This window comes from Crassostrea angulata, chromosome 8 (genome assembly GCF_025612915.1).
Source record: "Crassostrea angulata isolate pt1a10 chromosome 8, ASM2561291v2, whole genome shotgun sequence".
Taxonomy (NCBI): domain Eukaryota; kingdom Metazoa; phylum Mollusca; class Bivalvia; order Ostreida; family Ostreidae; genus Magallana; species Magallana angulata.
This window is the reverse complement of record NC_069118.1, coordinates 30,538,993-30,560,242: the sequence shown is the minus strand read 5'-3', so window position 1 is coordinate 30,560,242 and position 21,250 is coordinate 30,538,993. Positions and strand designations below refer to the sequence as shown.

General features: G+C 33.1%; 2 protein-coding genes and 1 pseudogene across 3 annotated transcripts; all 3 read left to right on the top strand.

Moving 5' to 3' along the window:
- The first annotated feature begins 494 nt into the window (after positions 1–494).
- Positions 495–2,961, top strand: LOC128159347 (protein asteroid homolog 1-like). The gene has a single exon (XM_052822407.1). The coding sequence runs from the start codon at positions 529–531 to the stop codon at positions 2,689–2,691; it is 2,163 nt and encodes a 720-aa protein (XP_052678367.1). The 5' UTR covers positions 495–528; the 3' UTR covers positions 2,692–2,961.
- A 2,276-nt stretch (positions 2,962–5,237) lies between these two features.
- LOC128159348 (uncharacterized) lies at positions 5,238–8,351 on the top strand (annotated as a pseudogene).
- A 4,502-nt stretch (positions 8,352–12,853) lies between these two features.
- Positions 12,854–20,572, top strand: LOC128159350 (N-acyl-phosphatidylethanolamine-hydrolyzing phospholipase D-like). 2 transcript variants are annotated; one of them, XM_052822409.1, is made up of 7 exons: positions 12,854–12,924; positions 13,312–13,376; positions 14,923–15,077; positions 15,305–15,793; positions 16,225–16,373; positions 16,808–16,922; positions 17,009–20,572. In XM_052822409.1, exons 3-7 carry the CDS (start codon positions 14,925–14,927, stop codon positions 17,129–17,131), a joined length of 1,029 nt encoding a protein of 342 aa, XP_052678369.1. In that variant the 5' UTR covers positions 12,854–12,924; positions 13,312–13,376; positions 14,923–14,924; the 3' UTR covers positions 17,132–20,572. The 2 variants fall into 2 exon arrangements, with proteins under 2 accessions (XP_052678369.1, XP_052678370.1); XM_052822410.1 differs by lacking the exons at positions 12,854–12,924; positions 13,312–13,376 and having other exon boundaries at positions 14,810–15,077.
- Positions 20,573–21,250: the final 678 nt, after the last annotated feature.

Here is a 21,250-nt window from a genome sequence, read left to right as displayed (position 1 = left end):
CTGATTTGTCAACAACCAACGAGAATTTTAGTCTCGACTCATCGATCAGGTAATGTATTTCTTTAGTTTTAAAATATTATCAAACAATCATTAATTGCATAGTTTATTTGTTTTGACGATAATATTGGTTTTTTGAATGACCAGGAGTATAAACAAGCAAAAAAAACATGTATGCATGATATAAACATGAAATACGTTGTCAATGAAGCTGATAATCAGATAATTTATAAGATAGCCATAGAAAACAGGAGAAATATTTTCTATCATAATGCGTAAGTAAGACTGAAATACCATTTAAATTGTGAATTGTTAAGAATGCAGTATTGATTTAAGGTAAACTTTAATGTTTGAACATAATGTGTACATTGCGCTGCTCGCCAAAAACGACATAAAATTAAATATTCATAATTACTTTATATTTATTGATTTGTCATCGTAACTTTCAGTGAGGCCTTTCATTCCCTGATTCTTCTACAAGTATTCATATGACAGAAACATAGAACAACAACAACAACATCACAGTGAAACATGGGAATTCCAGGACTTACAACCTTCGTTAATTGCAATCCACAACTTACGAAGGAATTTCCGCTGCATTCAACAAGGCTTGTTATAGATGGCAATAGCCTGTATCATTTCATTTTTGAAGATACCCGTATGGATTTCTATCATGGCGGGGATTATGATCAGTATGCGTTTGAAATCACAGAATTCTTTAGACTCCTTCACTCCTGCAACATCGAGCTTTATGTTGTGTTTGATGGTGGTACATGTAATGATCCAAATGACATAAAATTTCAAACAATACAAAAGAGAATGAAGCAGAAACTTGAAAACGCCATGCGAATTGCTAGTGGACTTCGAGGCAAGAAAAGAGTTATGCCAATCCTTGCATTTGATACTTTTAAAGCAGTTTTGAAGAAACTGAGCATACCATTTGCAGTGTGTGATTTCGAGGCTGACAAAGAAATTGCAATGCTTGCAAATACGTTGAACTGTCCTGTTCTATCAAACGATAGTGATTTCTTTATTTTTCCATTGACGGGCGGATTTATTAGTTTTGACAAAGTAATTTTCAGTTTACAAGAAATTAAAGGGGAGAATAACAGCGTGGAACATTTTCTTCCTGCCAGACTCTATCATGTTGATAATTTCTTTCCGTCTTTGGGGAAAGAAGTTCTTCCATTGTTAGCTGCCCTCCTTGGAAATGATTATATCGACAAAGATGTGTTTAAATCTTTCAATGATTCAATCCAGTCAAATGAATGTAAAACACAGGATTGGAAATCACCTGGTGACAAGAGGACTCTCAAAGTTGTTCTTTGGTTACAAGGGTTGAACTCATATAGTGAAGGCATAAAAGAAATCATATCGAAAGCAGGGTCACAAAATGAGAAAACTATTTCATCGGCTCTAGAAACAATTATTGAAACATTTCAAGCAAATGTACCGGAAACTGAATCTTCTCTATATTCATACTTCATGGGAAAAGAACAGATAGGTGAAAATCAAATAAGACGTGTTAATGGATCCGTGATTCCCATGTGGTATCTTTCTCATCACAGAAAAGGGTCGCTATCTCCAAATTGTTTGGACATTATTACATTACACAGAAAGTTTTTAAGTCCTCAGGTAGAAGATCCAAACTCATTAGCTTCCTCTTATCAATCTAGCGTAAACCTAAGAAAATATATGTATGGAATATTGCTCTCAGAGGACAGTGCCGATTTTGAGACAAATGGAGCCTGGGGATTACAAGCAAACATGAAAAGTGTTGTTAAGGAGTTTGATAGAAGAGGAGATATAATTATTAGTCAGGTTATAAACCCTGTAAAACTTGAGACCTATTCTGGCAAATCGATTAAACTATCAGATATTCCAGACCTATCCCGAAATGAGAAAAAAAATCTACTTCGCATGATTTTAGATATACCTTGTTTTAACATTGATCATATGACACCAGATCTTGAACTAATTCTTGGATTAGTTATATTTTGGATAAAGAATTCCCAGCGAAAGGTAACCATTTCCCATATGCAAAGTGTCCTGGTTTGTTTGATAATGCTAAAAGTAAAGTGGGCTCTTATGTACCCTGCTTCAATCGGGTGTGATAAAAATTTGATAGAAGCTGCAGTATTTGGCATAAAAACTAAAACTTTAAAAATCGTCAATGAAAAACTATATAAGTATAGTAAATATACAAAGTCTAGAACATCTCGAGTAGACTGTGGTCTAATCCATGGCTTTGCACAGTTTCAGACTTGCATTTTGGCTACTATGCATTTGAATTCTCTTTTGCTGGACCCCTTTCCAGGTCCATACATACCACACATATTTTCAGGAACTTTTCTATATAACTTTTGCAAAGAACTCCATAGAAGAAGAGATCCTGATCAATTTATATATGAAATGCTATCAAAGAATTCAAATCTTATACAGATTTATCAATGCCTCTTTGATGCTGTCAATAAAGCTGTAGGCCCAACTGCATTTAGATATACAGAGAACAGATATCATTATAGCGAATACACTCCATACGGAGGAAAACTGCATGATGGAAAATGTTTACCACACATAAATGAATCTGTTGAAAATTGTTCAATGCCTGTCTTTTTGAGGAAAACTAGAATAAGGCTAAAACGAAAAGATCAAGTGCAACAGATGTTGCTATGCACTGATTTTGAATTGTAAATTTAAAAAAAAATCATTGGAAGAAAACCTGTTGTTAAAAGCTATAAGATCTTGACCTTACACCCGTATGAGTACATGTATTTATCTGTCCGTGCACGTAAGTGATACTAATGAAACAACCAGTGATTTCATCTTGTACAAGAATGTGAAAACATCAAAACGTTGAACCACTTCACGAAACTTTAATCGATTTTATACAATCAAATGTGTTGCTGTGTCGGTTCGATGAATAATGTATTTCTCGGGTACCTAATCATCATAAGGATCGGGAAAAAACCCATCAGCAACAATTGTGTCATTACATGTATATGATTCAGCAACGATTGGATACAGATATATCATTTTGAGTGTTGTCAAGCAAAGGCAACTTGCAGGTGAATGCTAGTGAAGAAAACGTTTTATTTTACTCTCGATTGTTGGAAATCGGCTACTCAAAGAGCTAGGAATTAATAAAGCATATAATAAATTTGGTTCACTTCATATTACTGGCACTAAACCATTTGTGAAGCATTGTATAACGTGTTTGTTTATTGAAGATGTAATATTTTAGCGATCTAGGCAAGAATCAAACTTAGTATCATAACAAGTTTATGAAAAATGATTCATAAATTTTTAATATTATCTTTATGTCTTAATTTGTTGCAAATAATGCTGAGTATTGATAATACTTTTACCGTATGCCGCATGAGTATTTGGATTCTCTACCCCGCATGACTCTTTATGAAACTTGAGAAATACGTGTACATGTACATGATAAGTACAGTTCTCGCCATTTGTTGTCCACTTTAATTAGAACTTGAATTTACTTCGCATTTCTTTCATGTACACAAATCTCTGAAATTCTGACAATTTTCTTACAAAATGAAAAATGTAACATTGTCATATTAAGCAAGAGAATAGAATGTTACTATAATTCAGCAATTGCTGCAATGTCGGATATGTACTGCTTGATATATCTTATTACAAATACATTATGCTTATAAATATTCGCATGTATTAGATAACATATCAACATTTTTTGCATGTATTTGAAGGCTTTTGTTTTTGTACTTTCAAAATAACCTTCATAATATTTTTTACATGACACATTGGCTGTTGTATGCTCAAGTGTGCGTTTGTGAAGCACTGTGGTATAGGAAGAAACAGTACTTATACATAAAGCGTTACATGTATCAATGTTTATTCAAACAAAAATCGGAAAAATAATTATGTAGTTCACGGACTAGCTATAATTCTATCACTTTTTCAGTCAACACGTAATTTTAACCTAACTATCCAATTTTGGCAAACGGAAAATATTTTACGTCGCCATTTTGCGAACTCATTCATGGCCAACTACTGTACTGTATAAAACTTACTTACTTATGTAAGATTTTTTTTGTTATTTATAAAAGTAAATTTTTATGTTTTGTTTAAAATCCAAGAAAATGACAAACTTTTACCTTTTCGCATATTTATTCTTAATGGCAGTTCATCCGATTTTTTTTATACAACTTATATTGTAAAATATTTCAAAAGTTTCAAAATGGCCTTTGATTCTGTATTGTTAAAATATTTTAAAGATAATTTATTTAGGTACATGTATTTATCATTTTTATATATTTTTAAAGAAGTTGGATCCTGAAAACGCTCAATTTGACAATTTGAAACAACACATTATTTATTTGTGAATTTTTACATATTCCAGTGTCTTTGTCTGTGTTAACACTACGGATCGATTTTGTACTATACAGCCCAATAAATTCAAATATGGCGTATTGTTGGGGTGCAAGCGGGGTTTGCATGCTTAATGTTCTAATTTTAATCGTACAACTGCCGAAAATTATGTAAATATAAGTAATAAGGAATCATTCATTGGATATTATAAGGTGATAATTTCGGTCGAGGCGTGGTCAAATCTATCATAAAAAGAGCCCGACCGAAATTATCGCCTCATAATACTCAAAAAATGATTCCTTATTCCTTAAATCTTTACATTAACTGCATATCATCTATGTTTGATAACACCTAAGCGAAACTTTAAGTTTCTATTTTGCAGTGTTTTCTATCATCATACCCATAAAAAACATCAAAGCATTTTTTTTTGCTTATAGTGAATTATTTTAGCGGGTGTAACATTTGTACACTATGCATAAAGGTATGTTAATATTTTTTTTTGGAGTTTAACTAGAATTAAGCACTATGAAAAGATCTATACAATGACGTCCTGACATTTTGGGATATTCAGAATGACATTTTTTTCAAAAATTAAAATTTAGAAGAATCGCTACAACTTTACTTTACTTCTACCTTGTCAAAATCGAGTTTGGACTCTTCCAAAAAAACGTACTCCAAATTCCTTCCAAAAATAGCGTCCTTTTGCGTTTAGGCCTCATCTTTACACCAAAGAAGTAAAACTGGGATCCACAGCTGTATTATTCGATGGCGCAAATGGAGCAATTGAAATTTTATCAATTTAGTACCACAAGAGATACATTTAAAATAAGCAAAAGTTTCCACGCCACCAAGAATGACAATAATGTACGGGGAGTAACTCTATTTTTTATTATCATTTACTGTGTTGTTTATCAGAACTCAGAGCAGGATCGGCCATGTTTTGGGCAAGGAAACCAGACGGTTAAAGATACTTATATTCTTACTAAACACAGTAAGTATTCTTTTTTTGTACTTAACCAAACCTTAATCGTTTACAAAAGGGATTAAAATAAGTGGCATAAGAAATTATCAATTAAATCTACTTTCACTTTACGTTCTATGTATTTTACGGTAATGAACATTTATGGGGTTGTTTTATAACTGTACATTAAAGGTAAATCAAAAACACACGATATAGCATCTTTTCAAAATATATTTCTCCAAATAGGTCTCAAAGTGATACGTGATATTTATTTCCATCTCAAAAAGGAAAGGTTGGAGAAGGGGCGTATCTGCTAGAATGTGTAATGATTGAATGACATCACACGTTTCTTTGCTCATAAATTAAATCAAATAAACGAATGGCAAAACATTTTCACATTCACCGATTAGATTTATATTCTTTATTTGAACAATTTCCTATCTTGTGAATAAATAGAAAATGAATCAAATACAATATAAGATTAGCAATAGAAGGATCTAGAAAAACGTACACGTGTTATAATACACTAGCAAGGATAGGCCAATTTTAGCTCTTCCCAGTTTTTTGCATACACCAATGCGAGATTCTTTAAAAGGTGTTGTTAGGGTATTCCTTAATTGACATGTATTACTTAGATCAAATTATTATTACAAATTTTTTTTTTGGTTATATTGATTGTGAATTGCAAGAAAGTGTTGTTCAAAAACAGTTTTAATTTCATTTTCGAATTCAAAAATATTATACTTACAACGTTTTATTTCTCGACGTTTTATACGGACTAAGAATGTACAAGTATATTTCAAGTAAGTAGTTTTTAAAAAAAAATGGTATTAACTATTTATTAAGTGATTAAACGTTTTTAATTTTTTTTTCAGAGCAACCATGGATCCTCATTCTACTGCCCAGGATGTACACCGATGTGACTTTTGTGAGACCGCCATAGTACACAGCTACTGTGACTTTTGTCATGTCAACCTCTGCAAGCCCTGTATACCAGATCATATTTTAGATGGTTATGACAAACATAAAATAGTCCTATTCCACGAAAGAAGAAAAACCCTCATTTATCCGAAATGCGAAACACATTCACACAAAATCTGCGATTTTCAATGTGTGAATTGCGACAACATTTTGATTTGTTCATCTTGCATGGCATCTGACAAACACAGAGGCCATAAATTTGTAGAATTATCAGAGGTTTACAAGACAAAGAAAGGGGTCATGGAAAAAGATAGTGTAGAATTAGAAAATTCCATTTTTCCTACATATGAAGAAATTGCACTGGGCTTGGAAAATCAACTTGCCAACCTGGATTGAGGATATGAGAAACATACAACAACAATTTCCAAACAAGGAGAGCAATGGCACAGAGAAATCGACAAGGTTATCAGTAAAATGAAAACTGAAATCAGCGACATAAAAGTAAAACACAGAGATATTTTACAGAAACATTTAAGTGAAATCAAACAGATACAGTCTCTCATAAAGCAAACTGTACTAACTTTAGAGGAACTCCAGAAATCCTCTGAAGTATCTCCGACCACTGAATACAGCTCTAAGATCAGAGAGTTCACCAAGCTTCCACCAAAAGTTCGGGTATCACTGCCAACATTCATTCTAAAACCAATAGACAATGAGAAGCTGTATAGTTTGTTTGGACAGATTTCCCCATTATCCACTGCTACTGAAGAAAATGTCTTGTCACTAAACCAACTCAATACTTCAGTCAGAGAGTTACTAGATGTACCGAAGCTTGTTGCCACAATAGAGACTGGGCGTCGATGTTTACGCAATATTACCTGTCATAACGAGGACAAGATTTGGACAAGTGGAGAGACCAATGAAATCAAATGCTTCAACAGTAAAGGTTCGCTCCTCCAGACGGTCTATACAAAATCTGGAAACTTTCCCCTGGATATTACTGTATACAGCGATTCAAATCTAATTGTCTCTAACGGAAACATTAAGACAGTGTATAAAGTAAATAATGGAAAGACAGAAGAGTTGATCAGATTACAGGGATGGACGCCCTTAAATCTGTGTGTCACCTCTACTGGTGATCTCCTGGTGTCCATGTACAGTGATGATTTAACTCAATCCAAAGTTGTCCGGTACTCAGGATCTACAGAGAAACAAACAATTCAATTTGATGATGAAGGTAAACCTTTGTACTCGGGGAATAGTAGGATTAAATACATCACAGAGAACAAAAACAATGACATCTGTGTAGCTGATTTCGAGGCCAGTGCAGTATTGGTGGTTAATCAGGACGGGAAACTTAGATGGAGATACACTGGTCATCCCTTAGTTACCATGAATGAACCATTTAAACCCCGTGGTATCACAACAGACAGTCAGAGTCATATCCTGACTGCAGATTTTGACAACCATTGTATCCACATTCTGGATCAGAATGGACAGTTTCTCCGTTACATTGATAACTGTGATCTGAAGGATCCTTATGGTTTATGTATGAACAATAGTGACAATCTGTTTGTGTGTGAGTACAGCAAAGGCAATGTAAAGAAAATCAAATCTCTAAAGTAGACATCAACAATTTTTAACATTTTGTATATAGAATAAACGTGACTCCTTCTCTAGTGTATTTATCAATATTGAAACATATCCAGCGTATATTTCCTCACCTTGGATTGTAATAGGCTTTAATACAATAACGGCATTTGTATATATAAGACTAATCAGGTGCTGGATGTCTGCTCCTTGAAAACTTGACATTACTTTTCCCACTTCATCTCATTATTTTGCACTACCCATTCTTGCCGTATAACCAACTTGTGCCTTTCAATTTCAGCAACCCCTCCCCAATATATCAAGTTGTCTCGGTTTGATATTAGATTGTTCTGTTTACTGCAGTTCATCATGTTCACAAAGATTTCTATTTTACAGAATATTCCATCTGTTTCCAAACGTATCAAAAGCAAAAGAATAATAATTCATTTAAAATAATCTTGATAAATTCTATTTGTACTTGCAATCCGATTTTTCTTTTGGTATGTCACTGATAAATCACGTGTAAAATTTTTATGTTTCTGATTTTGTTGTTTATATTCCAAATCTGAACAAGTATTCTCTTTCATGAAATGATCGGCGTGCGTATCTTGGTCAGATTCATGTGAATGTAATGCGAAAGCATTACATGCAATAAAAATATCAAATTGGACATGTGCACGTGATTTGAATCATTATATATCTCTATAAATGATTTAATCTCAAGGCAAACGCACAAGATTAATGCTTTTAGTATTCTACTTGTAGTTTATTATCGATGTACTTGAAGCTGTCATGTAAAGAAGGCAAAGAAGTACAATTCGTGCGCAAATAGTAAAAATTGCCGGATGCCTCAGTAGGACACATTTTTTGCCGTGTTTGCTTTCATTGAGACACACACACACACACACACACACACACACACACACACACACATACATATATATATATATATATATATATATATATATATATATATATATATATATATATATATATATATATATATATATATATATTTATCCAAAAGATATCGCAGTGTCCGGTTTTATATATAGAAAATTTTAAAATGAAAGACAACACAGAGTAAAACTTCAGACGTTTTCAAAAAAACAATAACGTTACTTGGTGACGTCTACAATTCAATGATGTCATTGTTAAAGTTAAAGTTGTAGAGGGATATTGCTGCGTAATATATAGCGTAATTCAATGAAATATACAATACACAAAAAAGTTAAATCATAGCAGTCTGTCGAGGCAAGGTTTTAAAGTTTGAACAAAATGTTTATCTTTTTCTCTTCTTTCCATTGCACTCTCTGTAAAAAGTTTATAAAAAGGAAACACTTAAAATTGCCCGCGTCCGCATACATCAATGTGCTCGCTGGGTTTTATTTTCCGGTACTCTACGTCTTTAATCAGCAGTTTATGTACCCGGATTCTTGTTCATAATGTAGTCGGCCGGGCCTGTTTCGCCAATATAAAATTTGTTGCAGCCATCACGTATAATGGCAAATATTAATTTTTTGGATTAACCTGACATGTCCGAATTTATGCGGAATCGTTTTCCCCTGAAATCAATCGAGCTGCCTTGTTTTAAAAACGGACAAGTGCCGCATCGTATGTCTCAACATTTAAATACCGTTTTTTGACGTGTTAATTGTAGATGAACATAGTATCCTCTTAAGGTTCTTTGGTTGCCATTTACTGTTAATAAACTTGAATTTAGATAAACGCGAGCCATATCTTCATCTGTTTTGAGAACTCCGTTGAGATGACTGACCACCGGGGCTATATTCTGGGGCCCGTTTCACAAAGATTTCCTAAGATGTTTCCTAAGATAGAACTTAAAATATGCCTAGGTTGTAACTTACGAAGTTCATAAGATTTGTCATAGCTGTTTCACAAAACTTTCTTTGCATAACAGTTGACTAAGTCTTATCTTAAGATGCATTGTAAGCCACTTTCATAGCATATCAATAATTCTAAATTAATACCGATCGTGTAAATTCTTTTCAATATGACACGAATGTAAACTAAATATAATTGAATATAAAAACTCATTCCCTTATTCACCAAGAAACTTCTTAGAAAAAAAGTAAAATGTAAAAATAGAGTGGAAATGTGTAGTGTTTTTGTCATGTACTAAAATTGTGAATATTAGTTTACTTTCACATGCACACACGAGAAGATAAGAATTACGTAATAAACCTGTATATTTTTTTAAAAACGATATTTTTGGAATTTGAGATAGTATGTATTGATCGTAGTGTCTTTCTTGTTTATTGCTACATAACGTTATACATATATTCCTTTATCTTAAATATTGTTTGGATATGACCGCATGTATCAATCCATAACATTGGTTACTGGTAGAAATTTTGTTATTCTTTATAAATGATCGAGTGCATTTCATTGTCTAGTTTGGTTCATTGTATAATCCGTGTAAACATATACAGATATGCGTAAACCTAAATTAAAAGGTTCGTTGAGATATCTAAATTTTTATGATTTTACTTTTATCACACTGTATATTCCAAACGAAATACAGTCATCACATGTAGTGACAAGTAGCATTTAAAATGGAGAGATGTGAAACTTTTTGACTAAGTCTAATGTAATCAGTGTTTTTTTTTTGCAATGGTTGATATATAAATGTGGGGGTTTTTTTAACTAAAAGAAAACATCGCAAATGAATGTATCTCGGCGGAGAGAAGAAACGAGGATAAAATGCAACAATTTCTGAATGAAACAACATTCCTATGAACTTTAATTTAGCACCGACATTTCTGAACCACTTCCCGGTTACTACTACCCTCACCCCCCAACACAGAACAAAAAATCAAATGAACAACCCACCCACCCCTCAAAGAAAACATCTAAAATTTCTCCCGAAAAAAAAGTTTATTTCGTGGAGGGATAGGACAAATCATTCAGTCATTATATAATTGAGTATTTTTTTAGTATTTATTTCTGTTGAATATATAAGTGATTCTTGCGCAAGAATAATTTCATCTGTGCACTAACTACAATTATTACCTAATCAAAGATATTTTGTTGTTTTATTACAAATTAAATATTTGCGTCTATTTTGAACTGCCGGTCAATAGACCGCGATCTATTGGACCGCCGGTCAATAGACTGTGATCTATTGGACCGCCGGTCAATAGACTGCGATCTATTGGACCGGCAACGTATTTCAGAACGCGGGTATGTTAATGTTACATCCTTTCGATAGTTCTCGGGGAATGTATATTCCTTTACATAGACGCTGTTTTTAGTACTTGGTGAAACCAAATTCAAAATGGAGTATCAAATAATCAACTAATCAACAGTTTTAAAGCCTCATATAAGGTAAAAGACTATTTAAAATCTAATGCGTTGAAGACTCCCCCTTCTTTGTGTAAACTTTTATTAAATTGAGATGTTGTAATGCATGCAACAGGTTTTGGGCATGTAAAAAATGAAAAAAAATCTTAATACATTGCACAATGGCACGAAAACCATCTGCAATATGAAAATTGTAAACCCAGAAAAACTTAAGAAGGAATTAGGTAATAAAACAATTATTTAATGCTTGAACAGTCAATAGACCAGAATTTTTCCCTTGGTGCAGGGAACAGCTCAGTATGATCTATTGCCCTCGGCCGTTGGCCTCGGGCAATAGATCATACTGAGCTGTTCCCTGCACCTCGGGAAAAATATTCTGGTCTATTGACTGCTCAAGCATTAAATAATTGTATACTATACCTGCTGTCCATCTGCGCGAGCGACCAGATAATTTAAAAAAAATCTTCACCAAAGAAATTATTTAAGAAATATATGTATGTTTTGATAGTCCTAAAGTAATCAGTTTAGAGGTAAAGTGAAAAAGGTCTTAATGATACGTGTATTCTGGTATTTTTGTTCAACTTGAATGTGCATATAATTCATTTCAATATAAAACATAAACTGTCGCCATGTTAAGTTTGTTCCTAAGACATCGATTTACATGTCTTAAAGTTAAGACATTACTTAGAAATTTCATAAGATAAGACTGGAATTGTGAAACGGATAAGTAATAAACTTAGGAAAAAGTTCTTTCCTGAGATATAACTTTGTCCTAAGTATGCTTTGTAAAACGGGCCCCTTGATTTCTAGAGTTATAGGTAGTAACAAGCGGTAATATTTTAGTTTCCTTGTTGTTCCGTAAAATTGGATTAATAAGATCCTGTCTATTTCTTTGGCCTTCATTATTCCGTCATTGATAAGATTGATAGGGTATTGTTGGTCAGTCAAAAATTGTTTTAATTCGTTGAGACGTTGATTTCCTGTTTCCTCATCACTGACTATAGTACATATTCTCCTGGCAAGGTTGTAAGGAATGACCCTCTTTACATGTCATGAATGGGACGATACAAAATGCAAATATTAATGAGTATCTGTACTCTTGTAGGAGATATCTGTGGAAATTTTTTCGTTTTTCTTCTTGACTAGAACAACTTTTATCTAATGTGAATGTAATGTCTGGATCCAGACCATTAAGAATATTTTTCAACCTTTGTAATTCCGAGTCTCCTTCATTCCATATGATGAAACAATCTTCTAGATATCTTTTCCAGTTATTTTTCAGAGTCTGGCTGAATTATCCACCGAATTCCTCATTTGTCTTTTTATACAGTGTTTCTTCTAAAAATCCTAAGCATAATGTAACGTATGTTGGGGCCATTTAACTTCCCATGGCTGTACCTTTAATTTGATGAAAGTATTTGCCATTAAACGTAGATTCATTATTCTTTAAAATCCAGTCCGTAGCCTCCAATAAAAACTCCTTTGTAAATCTGTTATCAATGTCCGTTCTGCAATTATCAATCCAGAAATTCAAAGCTGTAAGTTCTAGTGTACTGCCTATATTGGTGTACAAGTTGATTACATCCAAGCTTACTAGTTCAGCATCAGGATCCACTTGTTCCGGTAGATGTCGTAGGAAATCTAAGTCATCCCGGATGAAACTTTTAACATTTTGACATAGTGGTTTCAAAATGATATCCAATAAATTGCTGAGTTGTTGGGTGGGTGCTGCAGGTCGTCCAACACTAGGACGGAATGTTAAATCTGCGGAATGTTCACAAGTAATGTATTCAGAATTCTGTTTTTGTATAGCTTCTTTGATTGTTTTTGATTTGTGAACTTTTGGTTACCCATAGAAGGAACTTTCTTTATATTCAAACTCAGTGACAAATTCTTTCTTCTTATCTGTTAAAGTAGAGGAATGTTTGAGCAGCAGTTTTTTTAAATTTTTTTTTATGGATTGCTTTGTCCTGGTTTTCAGATATTTCTGAATCAGTATAAAATTCCGTGTTTGAAAGCATATCCATTATTTTTTGCTGATAATATACTGTGTCCATACACAGTATATTATCAGCAAAAAATAATGGGTATGCTTTCAAACACGGAATTTCATACTGAAATATCTTAATACACGAATATTATTCTAACACTCCCTCTCTCTTTTACAGAGCTCTCCGGAAAACGTCCCAGTATTCGTTTTATACAATTACGTACACGCGTTAAAAAGCAACAGGTAACATTTATCAATGAAATGTAATGATTAAGATTTAATGAAAGCCCTAACGTTTTACTCTGTGTTGTCTTTGATTTTTAAAATTTTCTCTCGAAGAGCAACAGGTAACATTTATCAATGAAACTAGAGATAAATGAAATGCAGTTTTTTTTACCTTCTTTTGACGTCTGTTCGCGTTATATGGAAAAACTTAAGACTATGTGTATGAGTATAAGAGAGTAAAAGAATTGTAAGTTAAGGTCTGAAATACCAAAGAAAGGAAGTGGCTTCTTGGCAAGTGGAGAGTTACATGTAGTTAGTTTAAAACGAGGTATGGGGAAGGGACAGATCAGCTTTTGTAGTAAATGTACGTTCAACTCCAAGATAACACAGTACGTTGAATGGGTGATCCGACTATCTTAAGAGAATTGTATTGTGTATACACTTCATTAAAGTCGTCGAACGTAATAATTTTACTGTACTGTGAGGAATGAAGGTTTTCATTAAGTAGCCATAAATGTCCATTGTTTATTATAAATCAATTATGACCTCATAGAGATTTTTTATGTAAAAACTTCGTTTACAATTGAACAGTGTCCTGCAAGTCTTATTTAAACAAAGTGTTTAAATCTACTGAAGAGCCCGGTAGGGCGAAAGCGCTATAGATAAAAATTGTTTGAGCATTGGACTTATTCTTTGTGTTTATATATATATATATATATATATATATATATATATATATATATATATATATATATATATATATATATATATATATTAAAGGGGCTGTTAACGATAATTAATAAAAGAAATTTTAAAATTAAAAAAAATAATAATAGAAAGGGGGAGGGGTAGTGTACGGTCCTGTCCACAGGCACCTGTGGAATCGCTCGAAGAAATTTAATTTATTTATTATACAACATCCTCTTCTGGAGTCTCTAATTATTAAAAGCCTTTTAAAATCTTGAGGTAAGTTGAGTTTTTGATTATATCATCTGTATGTCTTTCAATAAGATCAGGGCAAAACCACAGTGAATAAAAAAACTAATGAATATCGCTTAAATTAATTACCTGTTAACATTACCTGAAAGTGAATAATAAGCTATCAGCTGTATTAGCTAATGAAATCAAATATAAATAACAAATGCATTGTTCTATTTCTTTTACAATGTGTATTCACAAAGAGTATTTATCTGTGACATCCGTGTTTTGTGTACAATAAATAGATGTACATTGTACGTTAAACTTGTCATCTGTCAAAAGGAAGGACATTGCGGTGCGCTAGGTCGCTAATAAATACATTGATTACAACTTCAGCATAAGAGTTGTGTTGCTTTCATTCATTTCATATGCAAGTGGATTTTTAGTTTATAAATTAAAATTGTGTATTACCTAATCTGTCAGAAATGTTAATCTGTTGAATTTCTCTTGATATATATATTGGCACAGAAGGTTTGATACTGTAAAACTGAATCAGACAGTGTGCTATTGTTTATACGAGTATATAAGTGTATGGAAAACAAAAACAAAACAAAAACAATGCATTAAAGTGATGTTTTGAATTAAGAAATGGACAATACAGAGGAAGACTTGATCCGCCCCATATTTAAGAACGGCGGGTACCAGAACCCTTTTGACACCTATGAAGACACCTTAGGACAGGGACCATTAATGCTGAAACTCACGAGAAGTGAAGATCACAGCAACATTCCGAATCAAAGGGTACGTTCAATAAAGAAGCAAACAAAACTCCAAATCTATAGTCTACAAGAACAGAACACGAACTTAAGTACTGGCTTCTTACAAGAATGTCACTTTTAAAAATTTTAAACTATTTCATTATTTTTTTTTCTGTGTTGAAAATTATCATATAAAGTTATGCTCCGAATTAAAACGTTCATTTTTGTTTTATTTAAAAAACCTTTTTTTCTTTATTTGTTTTATCACAGGAATTGGACAAGACTCTCCCCGTAGAGACTCCCGATTTCCAGAAACTAAAAAACCCGCCGGAATCAGACATCCAAATCATGTGGATAGGCCATGCCAGCGTTTTAGTACAGATGGACGGACTCACAATTCTAGCGGACCCAATGTTTAGTGACAGGTGTTTCCCCGTGCAGTTTCTAGGACCAAAACGATATCGCCCCCCACCCTGCAAAATTAAAGACTTGCCCCACCTAGACGCAATAATCATTAGCCACAATCACTACGATCATCTAGATCCCGGAAGCGTGAAGAGCCTCAATTCCAAATATGACGACAAGATCACGTGGTTCGTTGCTTCGGGAACGAAGGAATGGATGATCAACGCAGGTTGTAAAAATGTGGTGGAGCTGTCGTGGTGGGAGGAGGCAGAATTCCCCGGGAGACCCGATTTTAAATTCGCTAGTGTGCCATGCCAACATCGTTGCGAACGAACCTTGTGGGATTCAATGAAGGTATGTAATTTCATGTGGCAAGATATATAGAAAGTATACGATAATGCATGTTGCATTACGGATTTGCCAGATTATATAAAATAAAAGTGTACGATGAATGTTTTCAAGTAAAGCGTTTACATCATTTAGTATGCCTATTAAACGTGTATCCTATATACGTGGGTCATTACATGTAATATGATTGGTTTGGTTACATGTACCCTATACACGTGTATCATATCATGTAATATGATTGGTTTGATTACATGTACCCTATACACGTGTATCATTACATGTAATATGATTGGTTTGGTTACATGTACCCTATACACGTGTATCATTACATGTAATATGATTGTGTCATTACATGTAATATGATTGGTTTGGTTACATGTACCCTATACACGTGTATCATTACATGTAATATGATTTTGTTGGTTACATGTACCCAGGCGCTGTGGTGTAGCTGGATTGTTAAAGGACCTCGACACAGCTTCTACTTCGCCGGAGACACTGGTTACTGCAGTGGGTTTAAACAGATTGGCAGAAAATATGGTCCAATCGACTTTGCCGCAATTCCCATTGGCGCATATTATCCAAGGTTAAAATTCGTAAAGAATGATAATTAATACTTCCTTTTTTAAATTAATAAAGAGGACTGGATAGCCATGACAACTAATACACTAAATTGAGTCAAAGAGTTCTTTATAAAGATATAGAAAGATCTAGGTATTTTTCTTCACTAAACAATTAGTGTATGGATAAAAATATGAAACTGAAATTTTAAAGTCAGATCTGATGGATAGTTTGTTGTCCATCCAGCCCCCTTTATTAAATCATTTTAAAAACAATTCTGAATAAAAGGTGTTAATAATTTCTCTTAATTCTATATATTAGTGTAATCAGCGATGATATGTAAATGCGTGCCGTATGCTGTGTTGAAATTTAGCTTTTGTGTCACTTTATCACAAACCTCACATAAACACAGCTAGATATATAATTATATTAAAGGTAGTTCTCAACACTTTAACTCAGCTTGTTTATGAGGTCTATGCACGTTGACCCGGAAGAAGCAGTGAAGGTATATGAGGATGTCAAAGCGAGGTACGCCCTGGGAATCCACTGGGGAACCTTTAAACTGACACAGGAGGTCAGTTAATCTCCATTACCAATAATTCATACTCCCGTCGAAAAGGGGGTTGTTTGTAAATTGCATCTGATTTTTTTATTGGTCAGTTTTACCTGGAGCCCCCAGTCAAGCTTGGAGAAGAGCTGGATAAAAAGAAAATCGACAGAGAGAAATTTTTCACACTCCGTCACGGTCAGGTGCACACGATCGGACAACACATCCCATCTTGACAACGGTGACGTCACGCTGCTAACGTAAACACAGGGTTTATAAATGATAGAGTACTACCTCTTTGGATATTAACATTATTAAGTTTGTTTTAACACGGTAGACTAAGTAAAAAGCATTTTTATATCTATATCCAGATTTGCTTTAGAAATCTAAGGCTATGTCCTTAAAATCAGACGGATTGATTGATCAATAGATCGATCAAACGATTGTTACCTTCAATTCCACGATTGGATTATTCATTGATCTATTTATTGGATGGTACATATCATTGGTGCTCCGCTAAGACATTTTAGAATAATTGAGTCAATTTCGATTATGATTCCATACTTATTACTGGTATTTAAAACAGAGGAATGTGAATTGAATCTGTTAATAATTTTAAATACAAGTGTTGTAGTCTTTCATTATAGGTGTGTTTTGTCGTTGGTAATGAGCACCGGACGTTTTCCGTATTGAAACAAATATCTAACATATTTGACATACTGTTTTATTTTCTAATTTTTTTTAGGTTTGCTACATTTTGTACATTTAAAAAAAAAAAATCACCATGACTTACGAGCAAATGTTTATAACCTCAATTTTTTAAAGATTCATTTGTACATACGATGTCATATTTGTGATCAATTTACTAGTCGTCAGGTGAAAGAGTTATGAACAAATGATGAAAATGTTTTATTCACATTTACAATTAATTTTGTAATGAATTCACGATACAAGTAATTGCCATGTCATCATACTTAGTATGGATTAATATTCGATCGGATTTAAAACATGACTTAAAATATAACCAAATGGATTACTTTAATTGTTTGCTGTTTTTAGCTCACCTGAGCTGAAAGCTCAAGTTAGCTTTTCTGATCACATTTTGTCCGTCGTCCGTACGTCCTTCTGTCTGTCTGTCTGTCTGTCTGTCCGTCTGTCCGTCCGTCTGTAAACTTTTTATATTTTGAACTGTTTCTCTAAAACCGCTTGGGCAATTGCAACCAAATTTGACACAAAGCATTCTTATAGGAAGGCAAATATAAATTGCAAAAATGAAATACCACTCTTTATTCAAAGCGGAGAAAACCACGAAACTGTAAAAAAAGGGGGGGGGTGCAATTAAAAAAAAAATCCTCTTCTCAAGAACTACTGAGTCAAATACAATGTAATTTAGAATAAATAATCCTTATGGAAAGGAAATATAATTTGCAAAAATTATGGGCCAATTCTGTTTCAAATCTGAGTAATAATAAAAGAAAGGCGTTTTTCAAACAGTTTATAGCTTCGGGTTCGGTATCCATGAGTCTTGGTAAAATTGGTAGGCAAAACCGGGCCGGGGCAAAACAAAAATTGGCAGTTATAAATCTGCCAATCTCATTAAAAAATTTAGTATAATTTACGGACCAGTATATTTGTGTTTGCTGTAAATATTGCTGCAAAATAATGCGTAATTTGGAATTGACGATTGCCGATCTACCCTGGCTTTAACTTTGCTCCAGCCCTGGTTTGCTTACCAATTTTACCAAGACTCGTATTCCATACTTCAAGAACGAGGTTCTTTGTTCTAATGACATAATGATAAACGGGTCGATCGAACAATGATGAAATTGTTTGTTGTGCAACAGTTCGCGTACGAAGGGAATATTTGAAACTTGCAAAATACATTGGTGGCGATTTTGTGAAGTTTATTAAGGCTAAATATTTCAATGCGTTGACAGTTTTCACATTTGACGGTGGTGTTAGCTTGTTTTGATTTTTGTTTCGTTTTCATTATTTTTTGCTTTGTAACCTGGGAACTATCGCTTATATTTTGTGATTTTTACGTATCAAATCAAACAGACTTCGGTAAATTAGACAGTTAAATGTTTACCAGCGAAAATTAAGCAAAATCTGATGTATTAGAGAAGTAATAAAATATAATTCATTCTATCGGTAATTTGGTATGATCTTTTGCGTAATGGGAGATTAATGCAATATGTTTTGTTGAGATGCTCAGCATTTTCTCGAATTAATTTGGTTTAAATAGAGTTTATAATGCTCAGCATTTTCTCGGCTTATTCAGTTTAAATAGAGCTTAATATCGCTGACGGAAATATGTATGTATATACATAGACATGATTCATTTTGAAATATAAATTGTGCTCTTTATTTGTTAAAGTGCATGTTTCTTATGTTTAATTGTTTACATTTCTATTTACTAACCATATTTGAGTTTCAAATTATAAGCAGGATACAGAGACTTGCTCATAATTCTATGTTTGTACACAGATCTGAGACCATAATTTTTTTTCGATTTTGAATGCTGAATAGGAGTTACCAAGTTCAAAATCTTAAGCTGAATGTAATAAACTCATGTTAACAAAATATGACTCAAAACTAGCAGAATTGTAAGCTCTGTATCTTGCTTATAATACTACGAGTATCGCTGAAATTTGGGTTGATCGTTAGAAATTTTACATGAATTAGAGTATGTTAAATACTTATACAAAAAAAGGATGATATGCTGTATATATAACTACTCTCTGGGGCCTACTCTTCATACAATGAACAATGTAAAATCTACAACAATTTTGATAATTTTTCATGCAGGAGTAAAAAAAAAAAACGACGCCGTTAAAACAGTTTCAGTTCTTTGGTTTTTATAACGATAAAAATAATGGGTGGGCCTTGGTAAATTAGAGTGATTTGCCAGTTAAAACAGTAATATTGGTTTTAATAGCTCTTTAAGGTGCCACGTGACAACATTTTTCATGCCAGTGTATACATCAATCAAATGTGGTTATAAAAGTCACACGAGTTTACCTGAGGTAAACAACAGTCATTTAATTAAACAAATTAAATTTTTGAACGTTTTTAATTTGAGGAATTGAGTGCATTGAAGTACAATTGTCTCCTTCACATCTATAAAAAAATTTTGTAAAATAAAAAACAATAACTATGATAATATATTTTTTAAAGAAGCACAATAACTAGTAAGTAGTTGAGGAGGAAAATGTACCTATATGCTCTCATATATTTTGATCGTTTTATAAAGTGAGGGGAGGGGGAGCAGAACGAAAATATAGGTATTAGAAGTTAACAGTGTACCCCTATCAAATGTTTAGTTTTATATCTTGCGTAGGATTTTCTTATTCTGGGTAAAATAGTATTCCATGAAGGTACAATGGCAAAAATAAGTGTAAAATTCAAATGTTTTACAATATTTATTTTTTGTTATTCTATGGAAGGCAATATCTTTTGAACACCCATTGTTGCTCAGGTAAGCGATGTGGCCCCATGGACCTCTTGTTTAATTGTTATTGTGCAGTGTTGTCAATGTTGACATTCTTTGAAATTTGATGGCAATAGAAAAGAAAAAAGAATAAAAAAGTGAAATTGATATTGTAAAAGATCAAATATATGATATTGGATGGAAACGTTTGAACTTGTTTATGTTCTAACTAAATAAAAATAAATAATCACGATTGAATGACTTAGAAATGACTCTACACTTAAATGGAAAAAGTACTTTCATCCGTTGTCATTAATTCAAATGAACAGCATGAAAGCTCTATATGTTTTCTGTACACATATCAATAAATCGTAGTTCTGTCTGTCAGATAAAGGAAAAGAGAGATATTAATTAATTCCCCCTAAAATAAAAGATCTCTTCATAAGGTGATCGAGATTTCAATATGTAAAATGAATATAAAATAATGCTTGCTAACTTAATAACATTTTATGGAAAAATAACCATATAAATATAGGAAATAAGCAATCAGATTAACAACCCCTGAACATGTGACGGTTATAACCACAGAACAGGTGCAAACAAAATTTTGCAATGTAGTTTTTCACCTTAAAAACTCATACCTTCTTTTAAGTAGCCGTACAACTTGAGCTAAAATATATATTCAGTGTAAAGACAAGCTCTGTTGCAAGGCATTCTCTCTCAATCCATCTCCTGTGTTATTTAATGTAATTAAAATTTGCTGACGACAAAAGGCTAAGTGAAGGTAACATTGGTGTTGGGTATTGAGCACGACATAACATTAAATGGATTCAATTTTCGTCTACCATGGATTCATGGCATTCATGCACAACAACCATCTGTTTACAATATGAAATCGTGCAATCTTAAAGAGAAAAACATACAT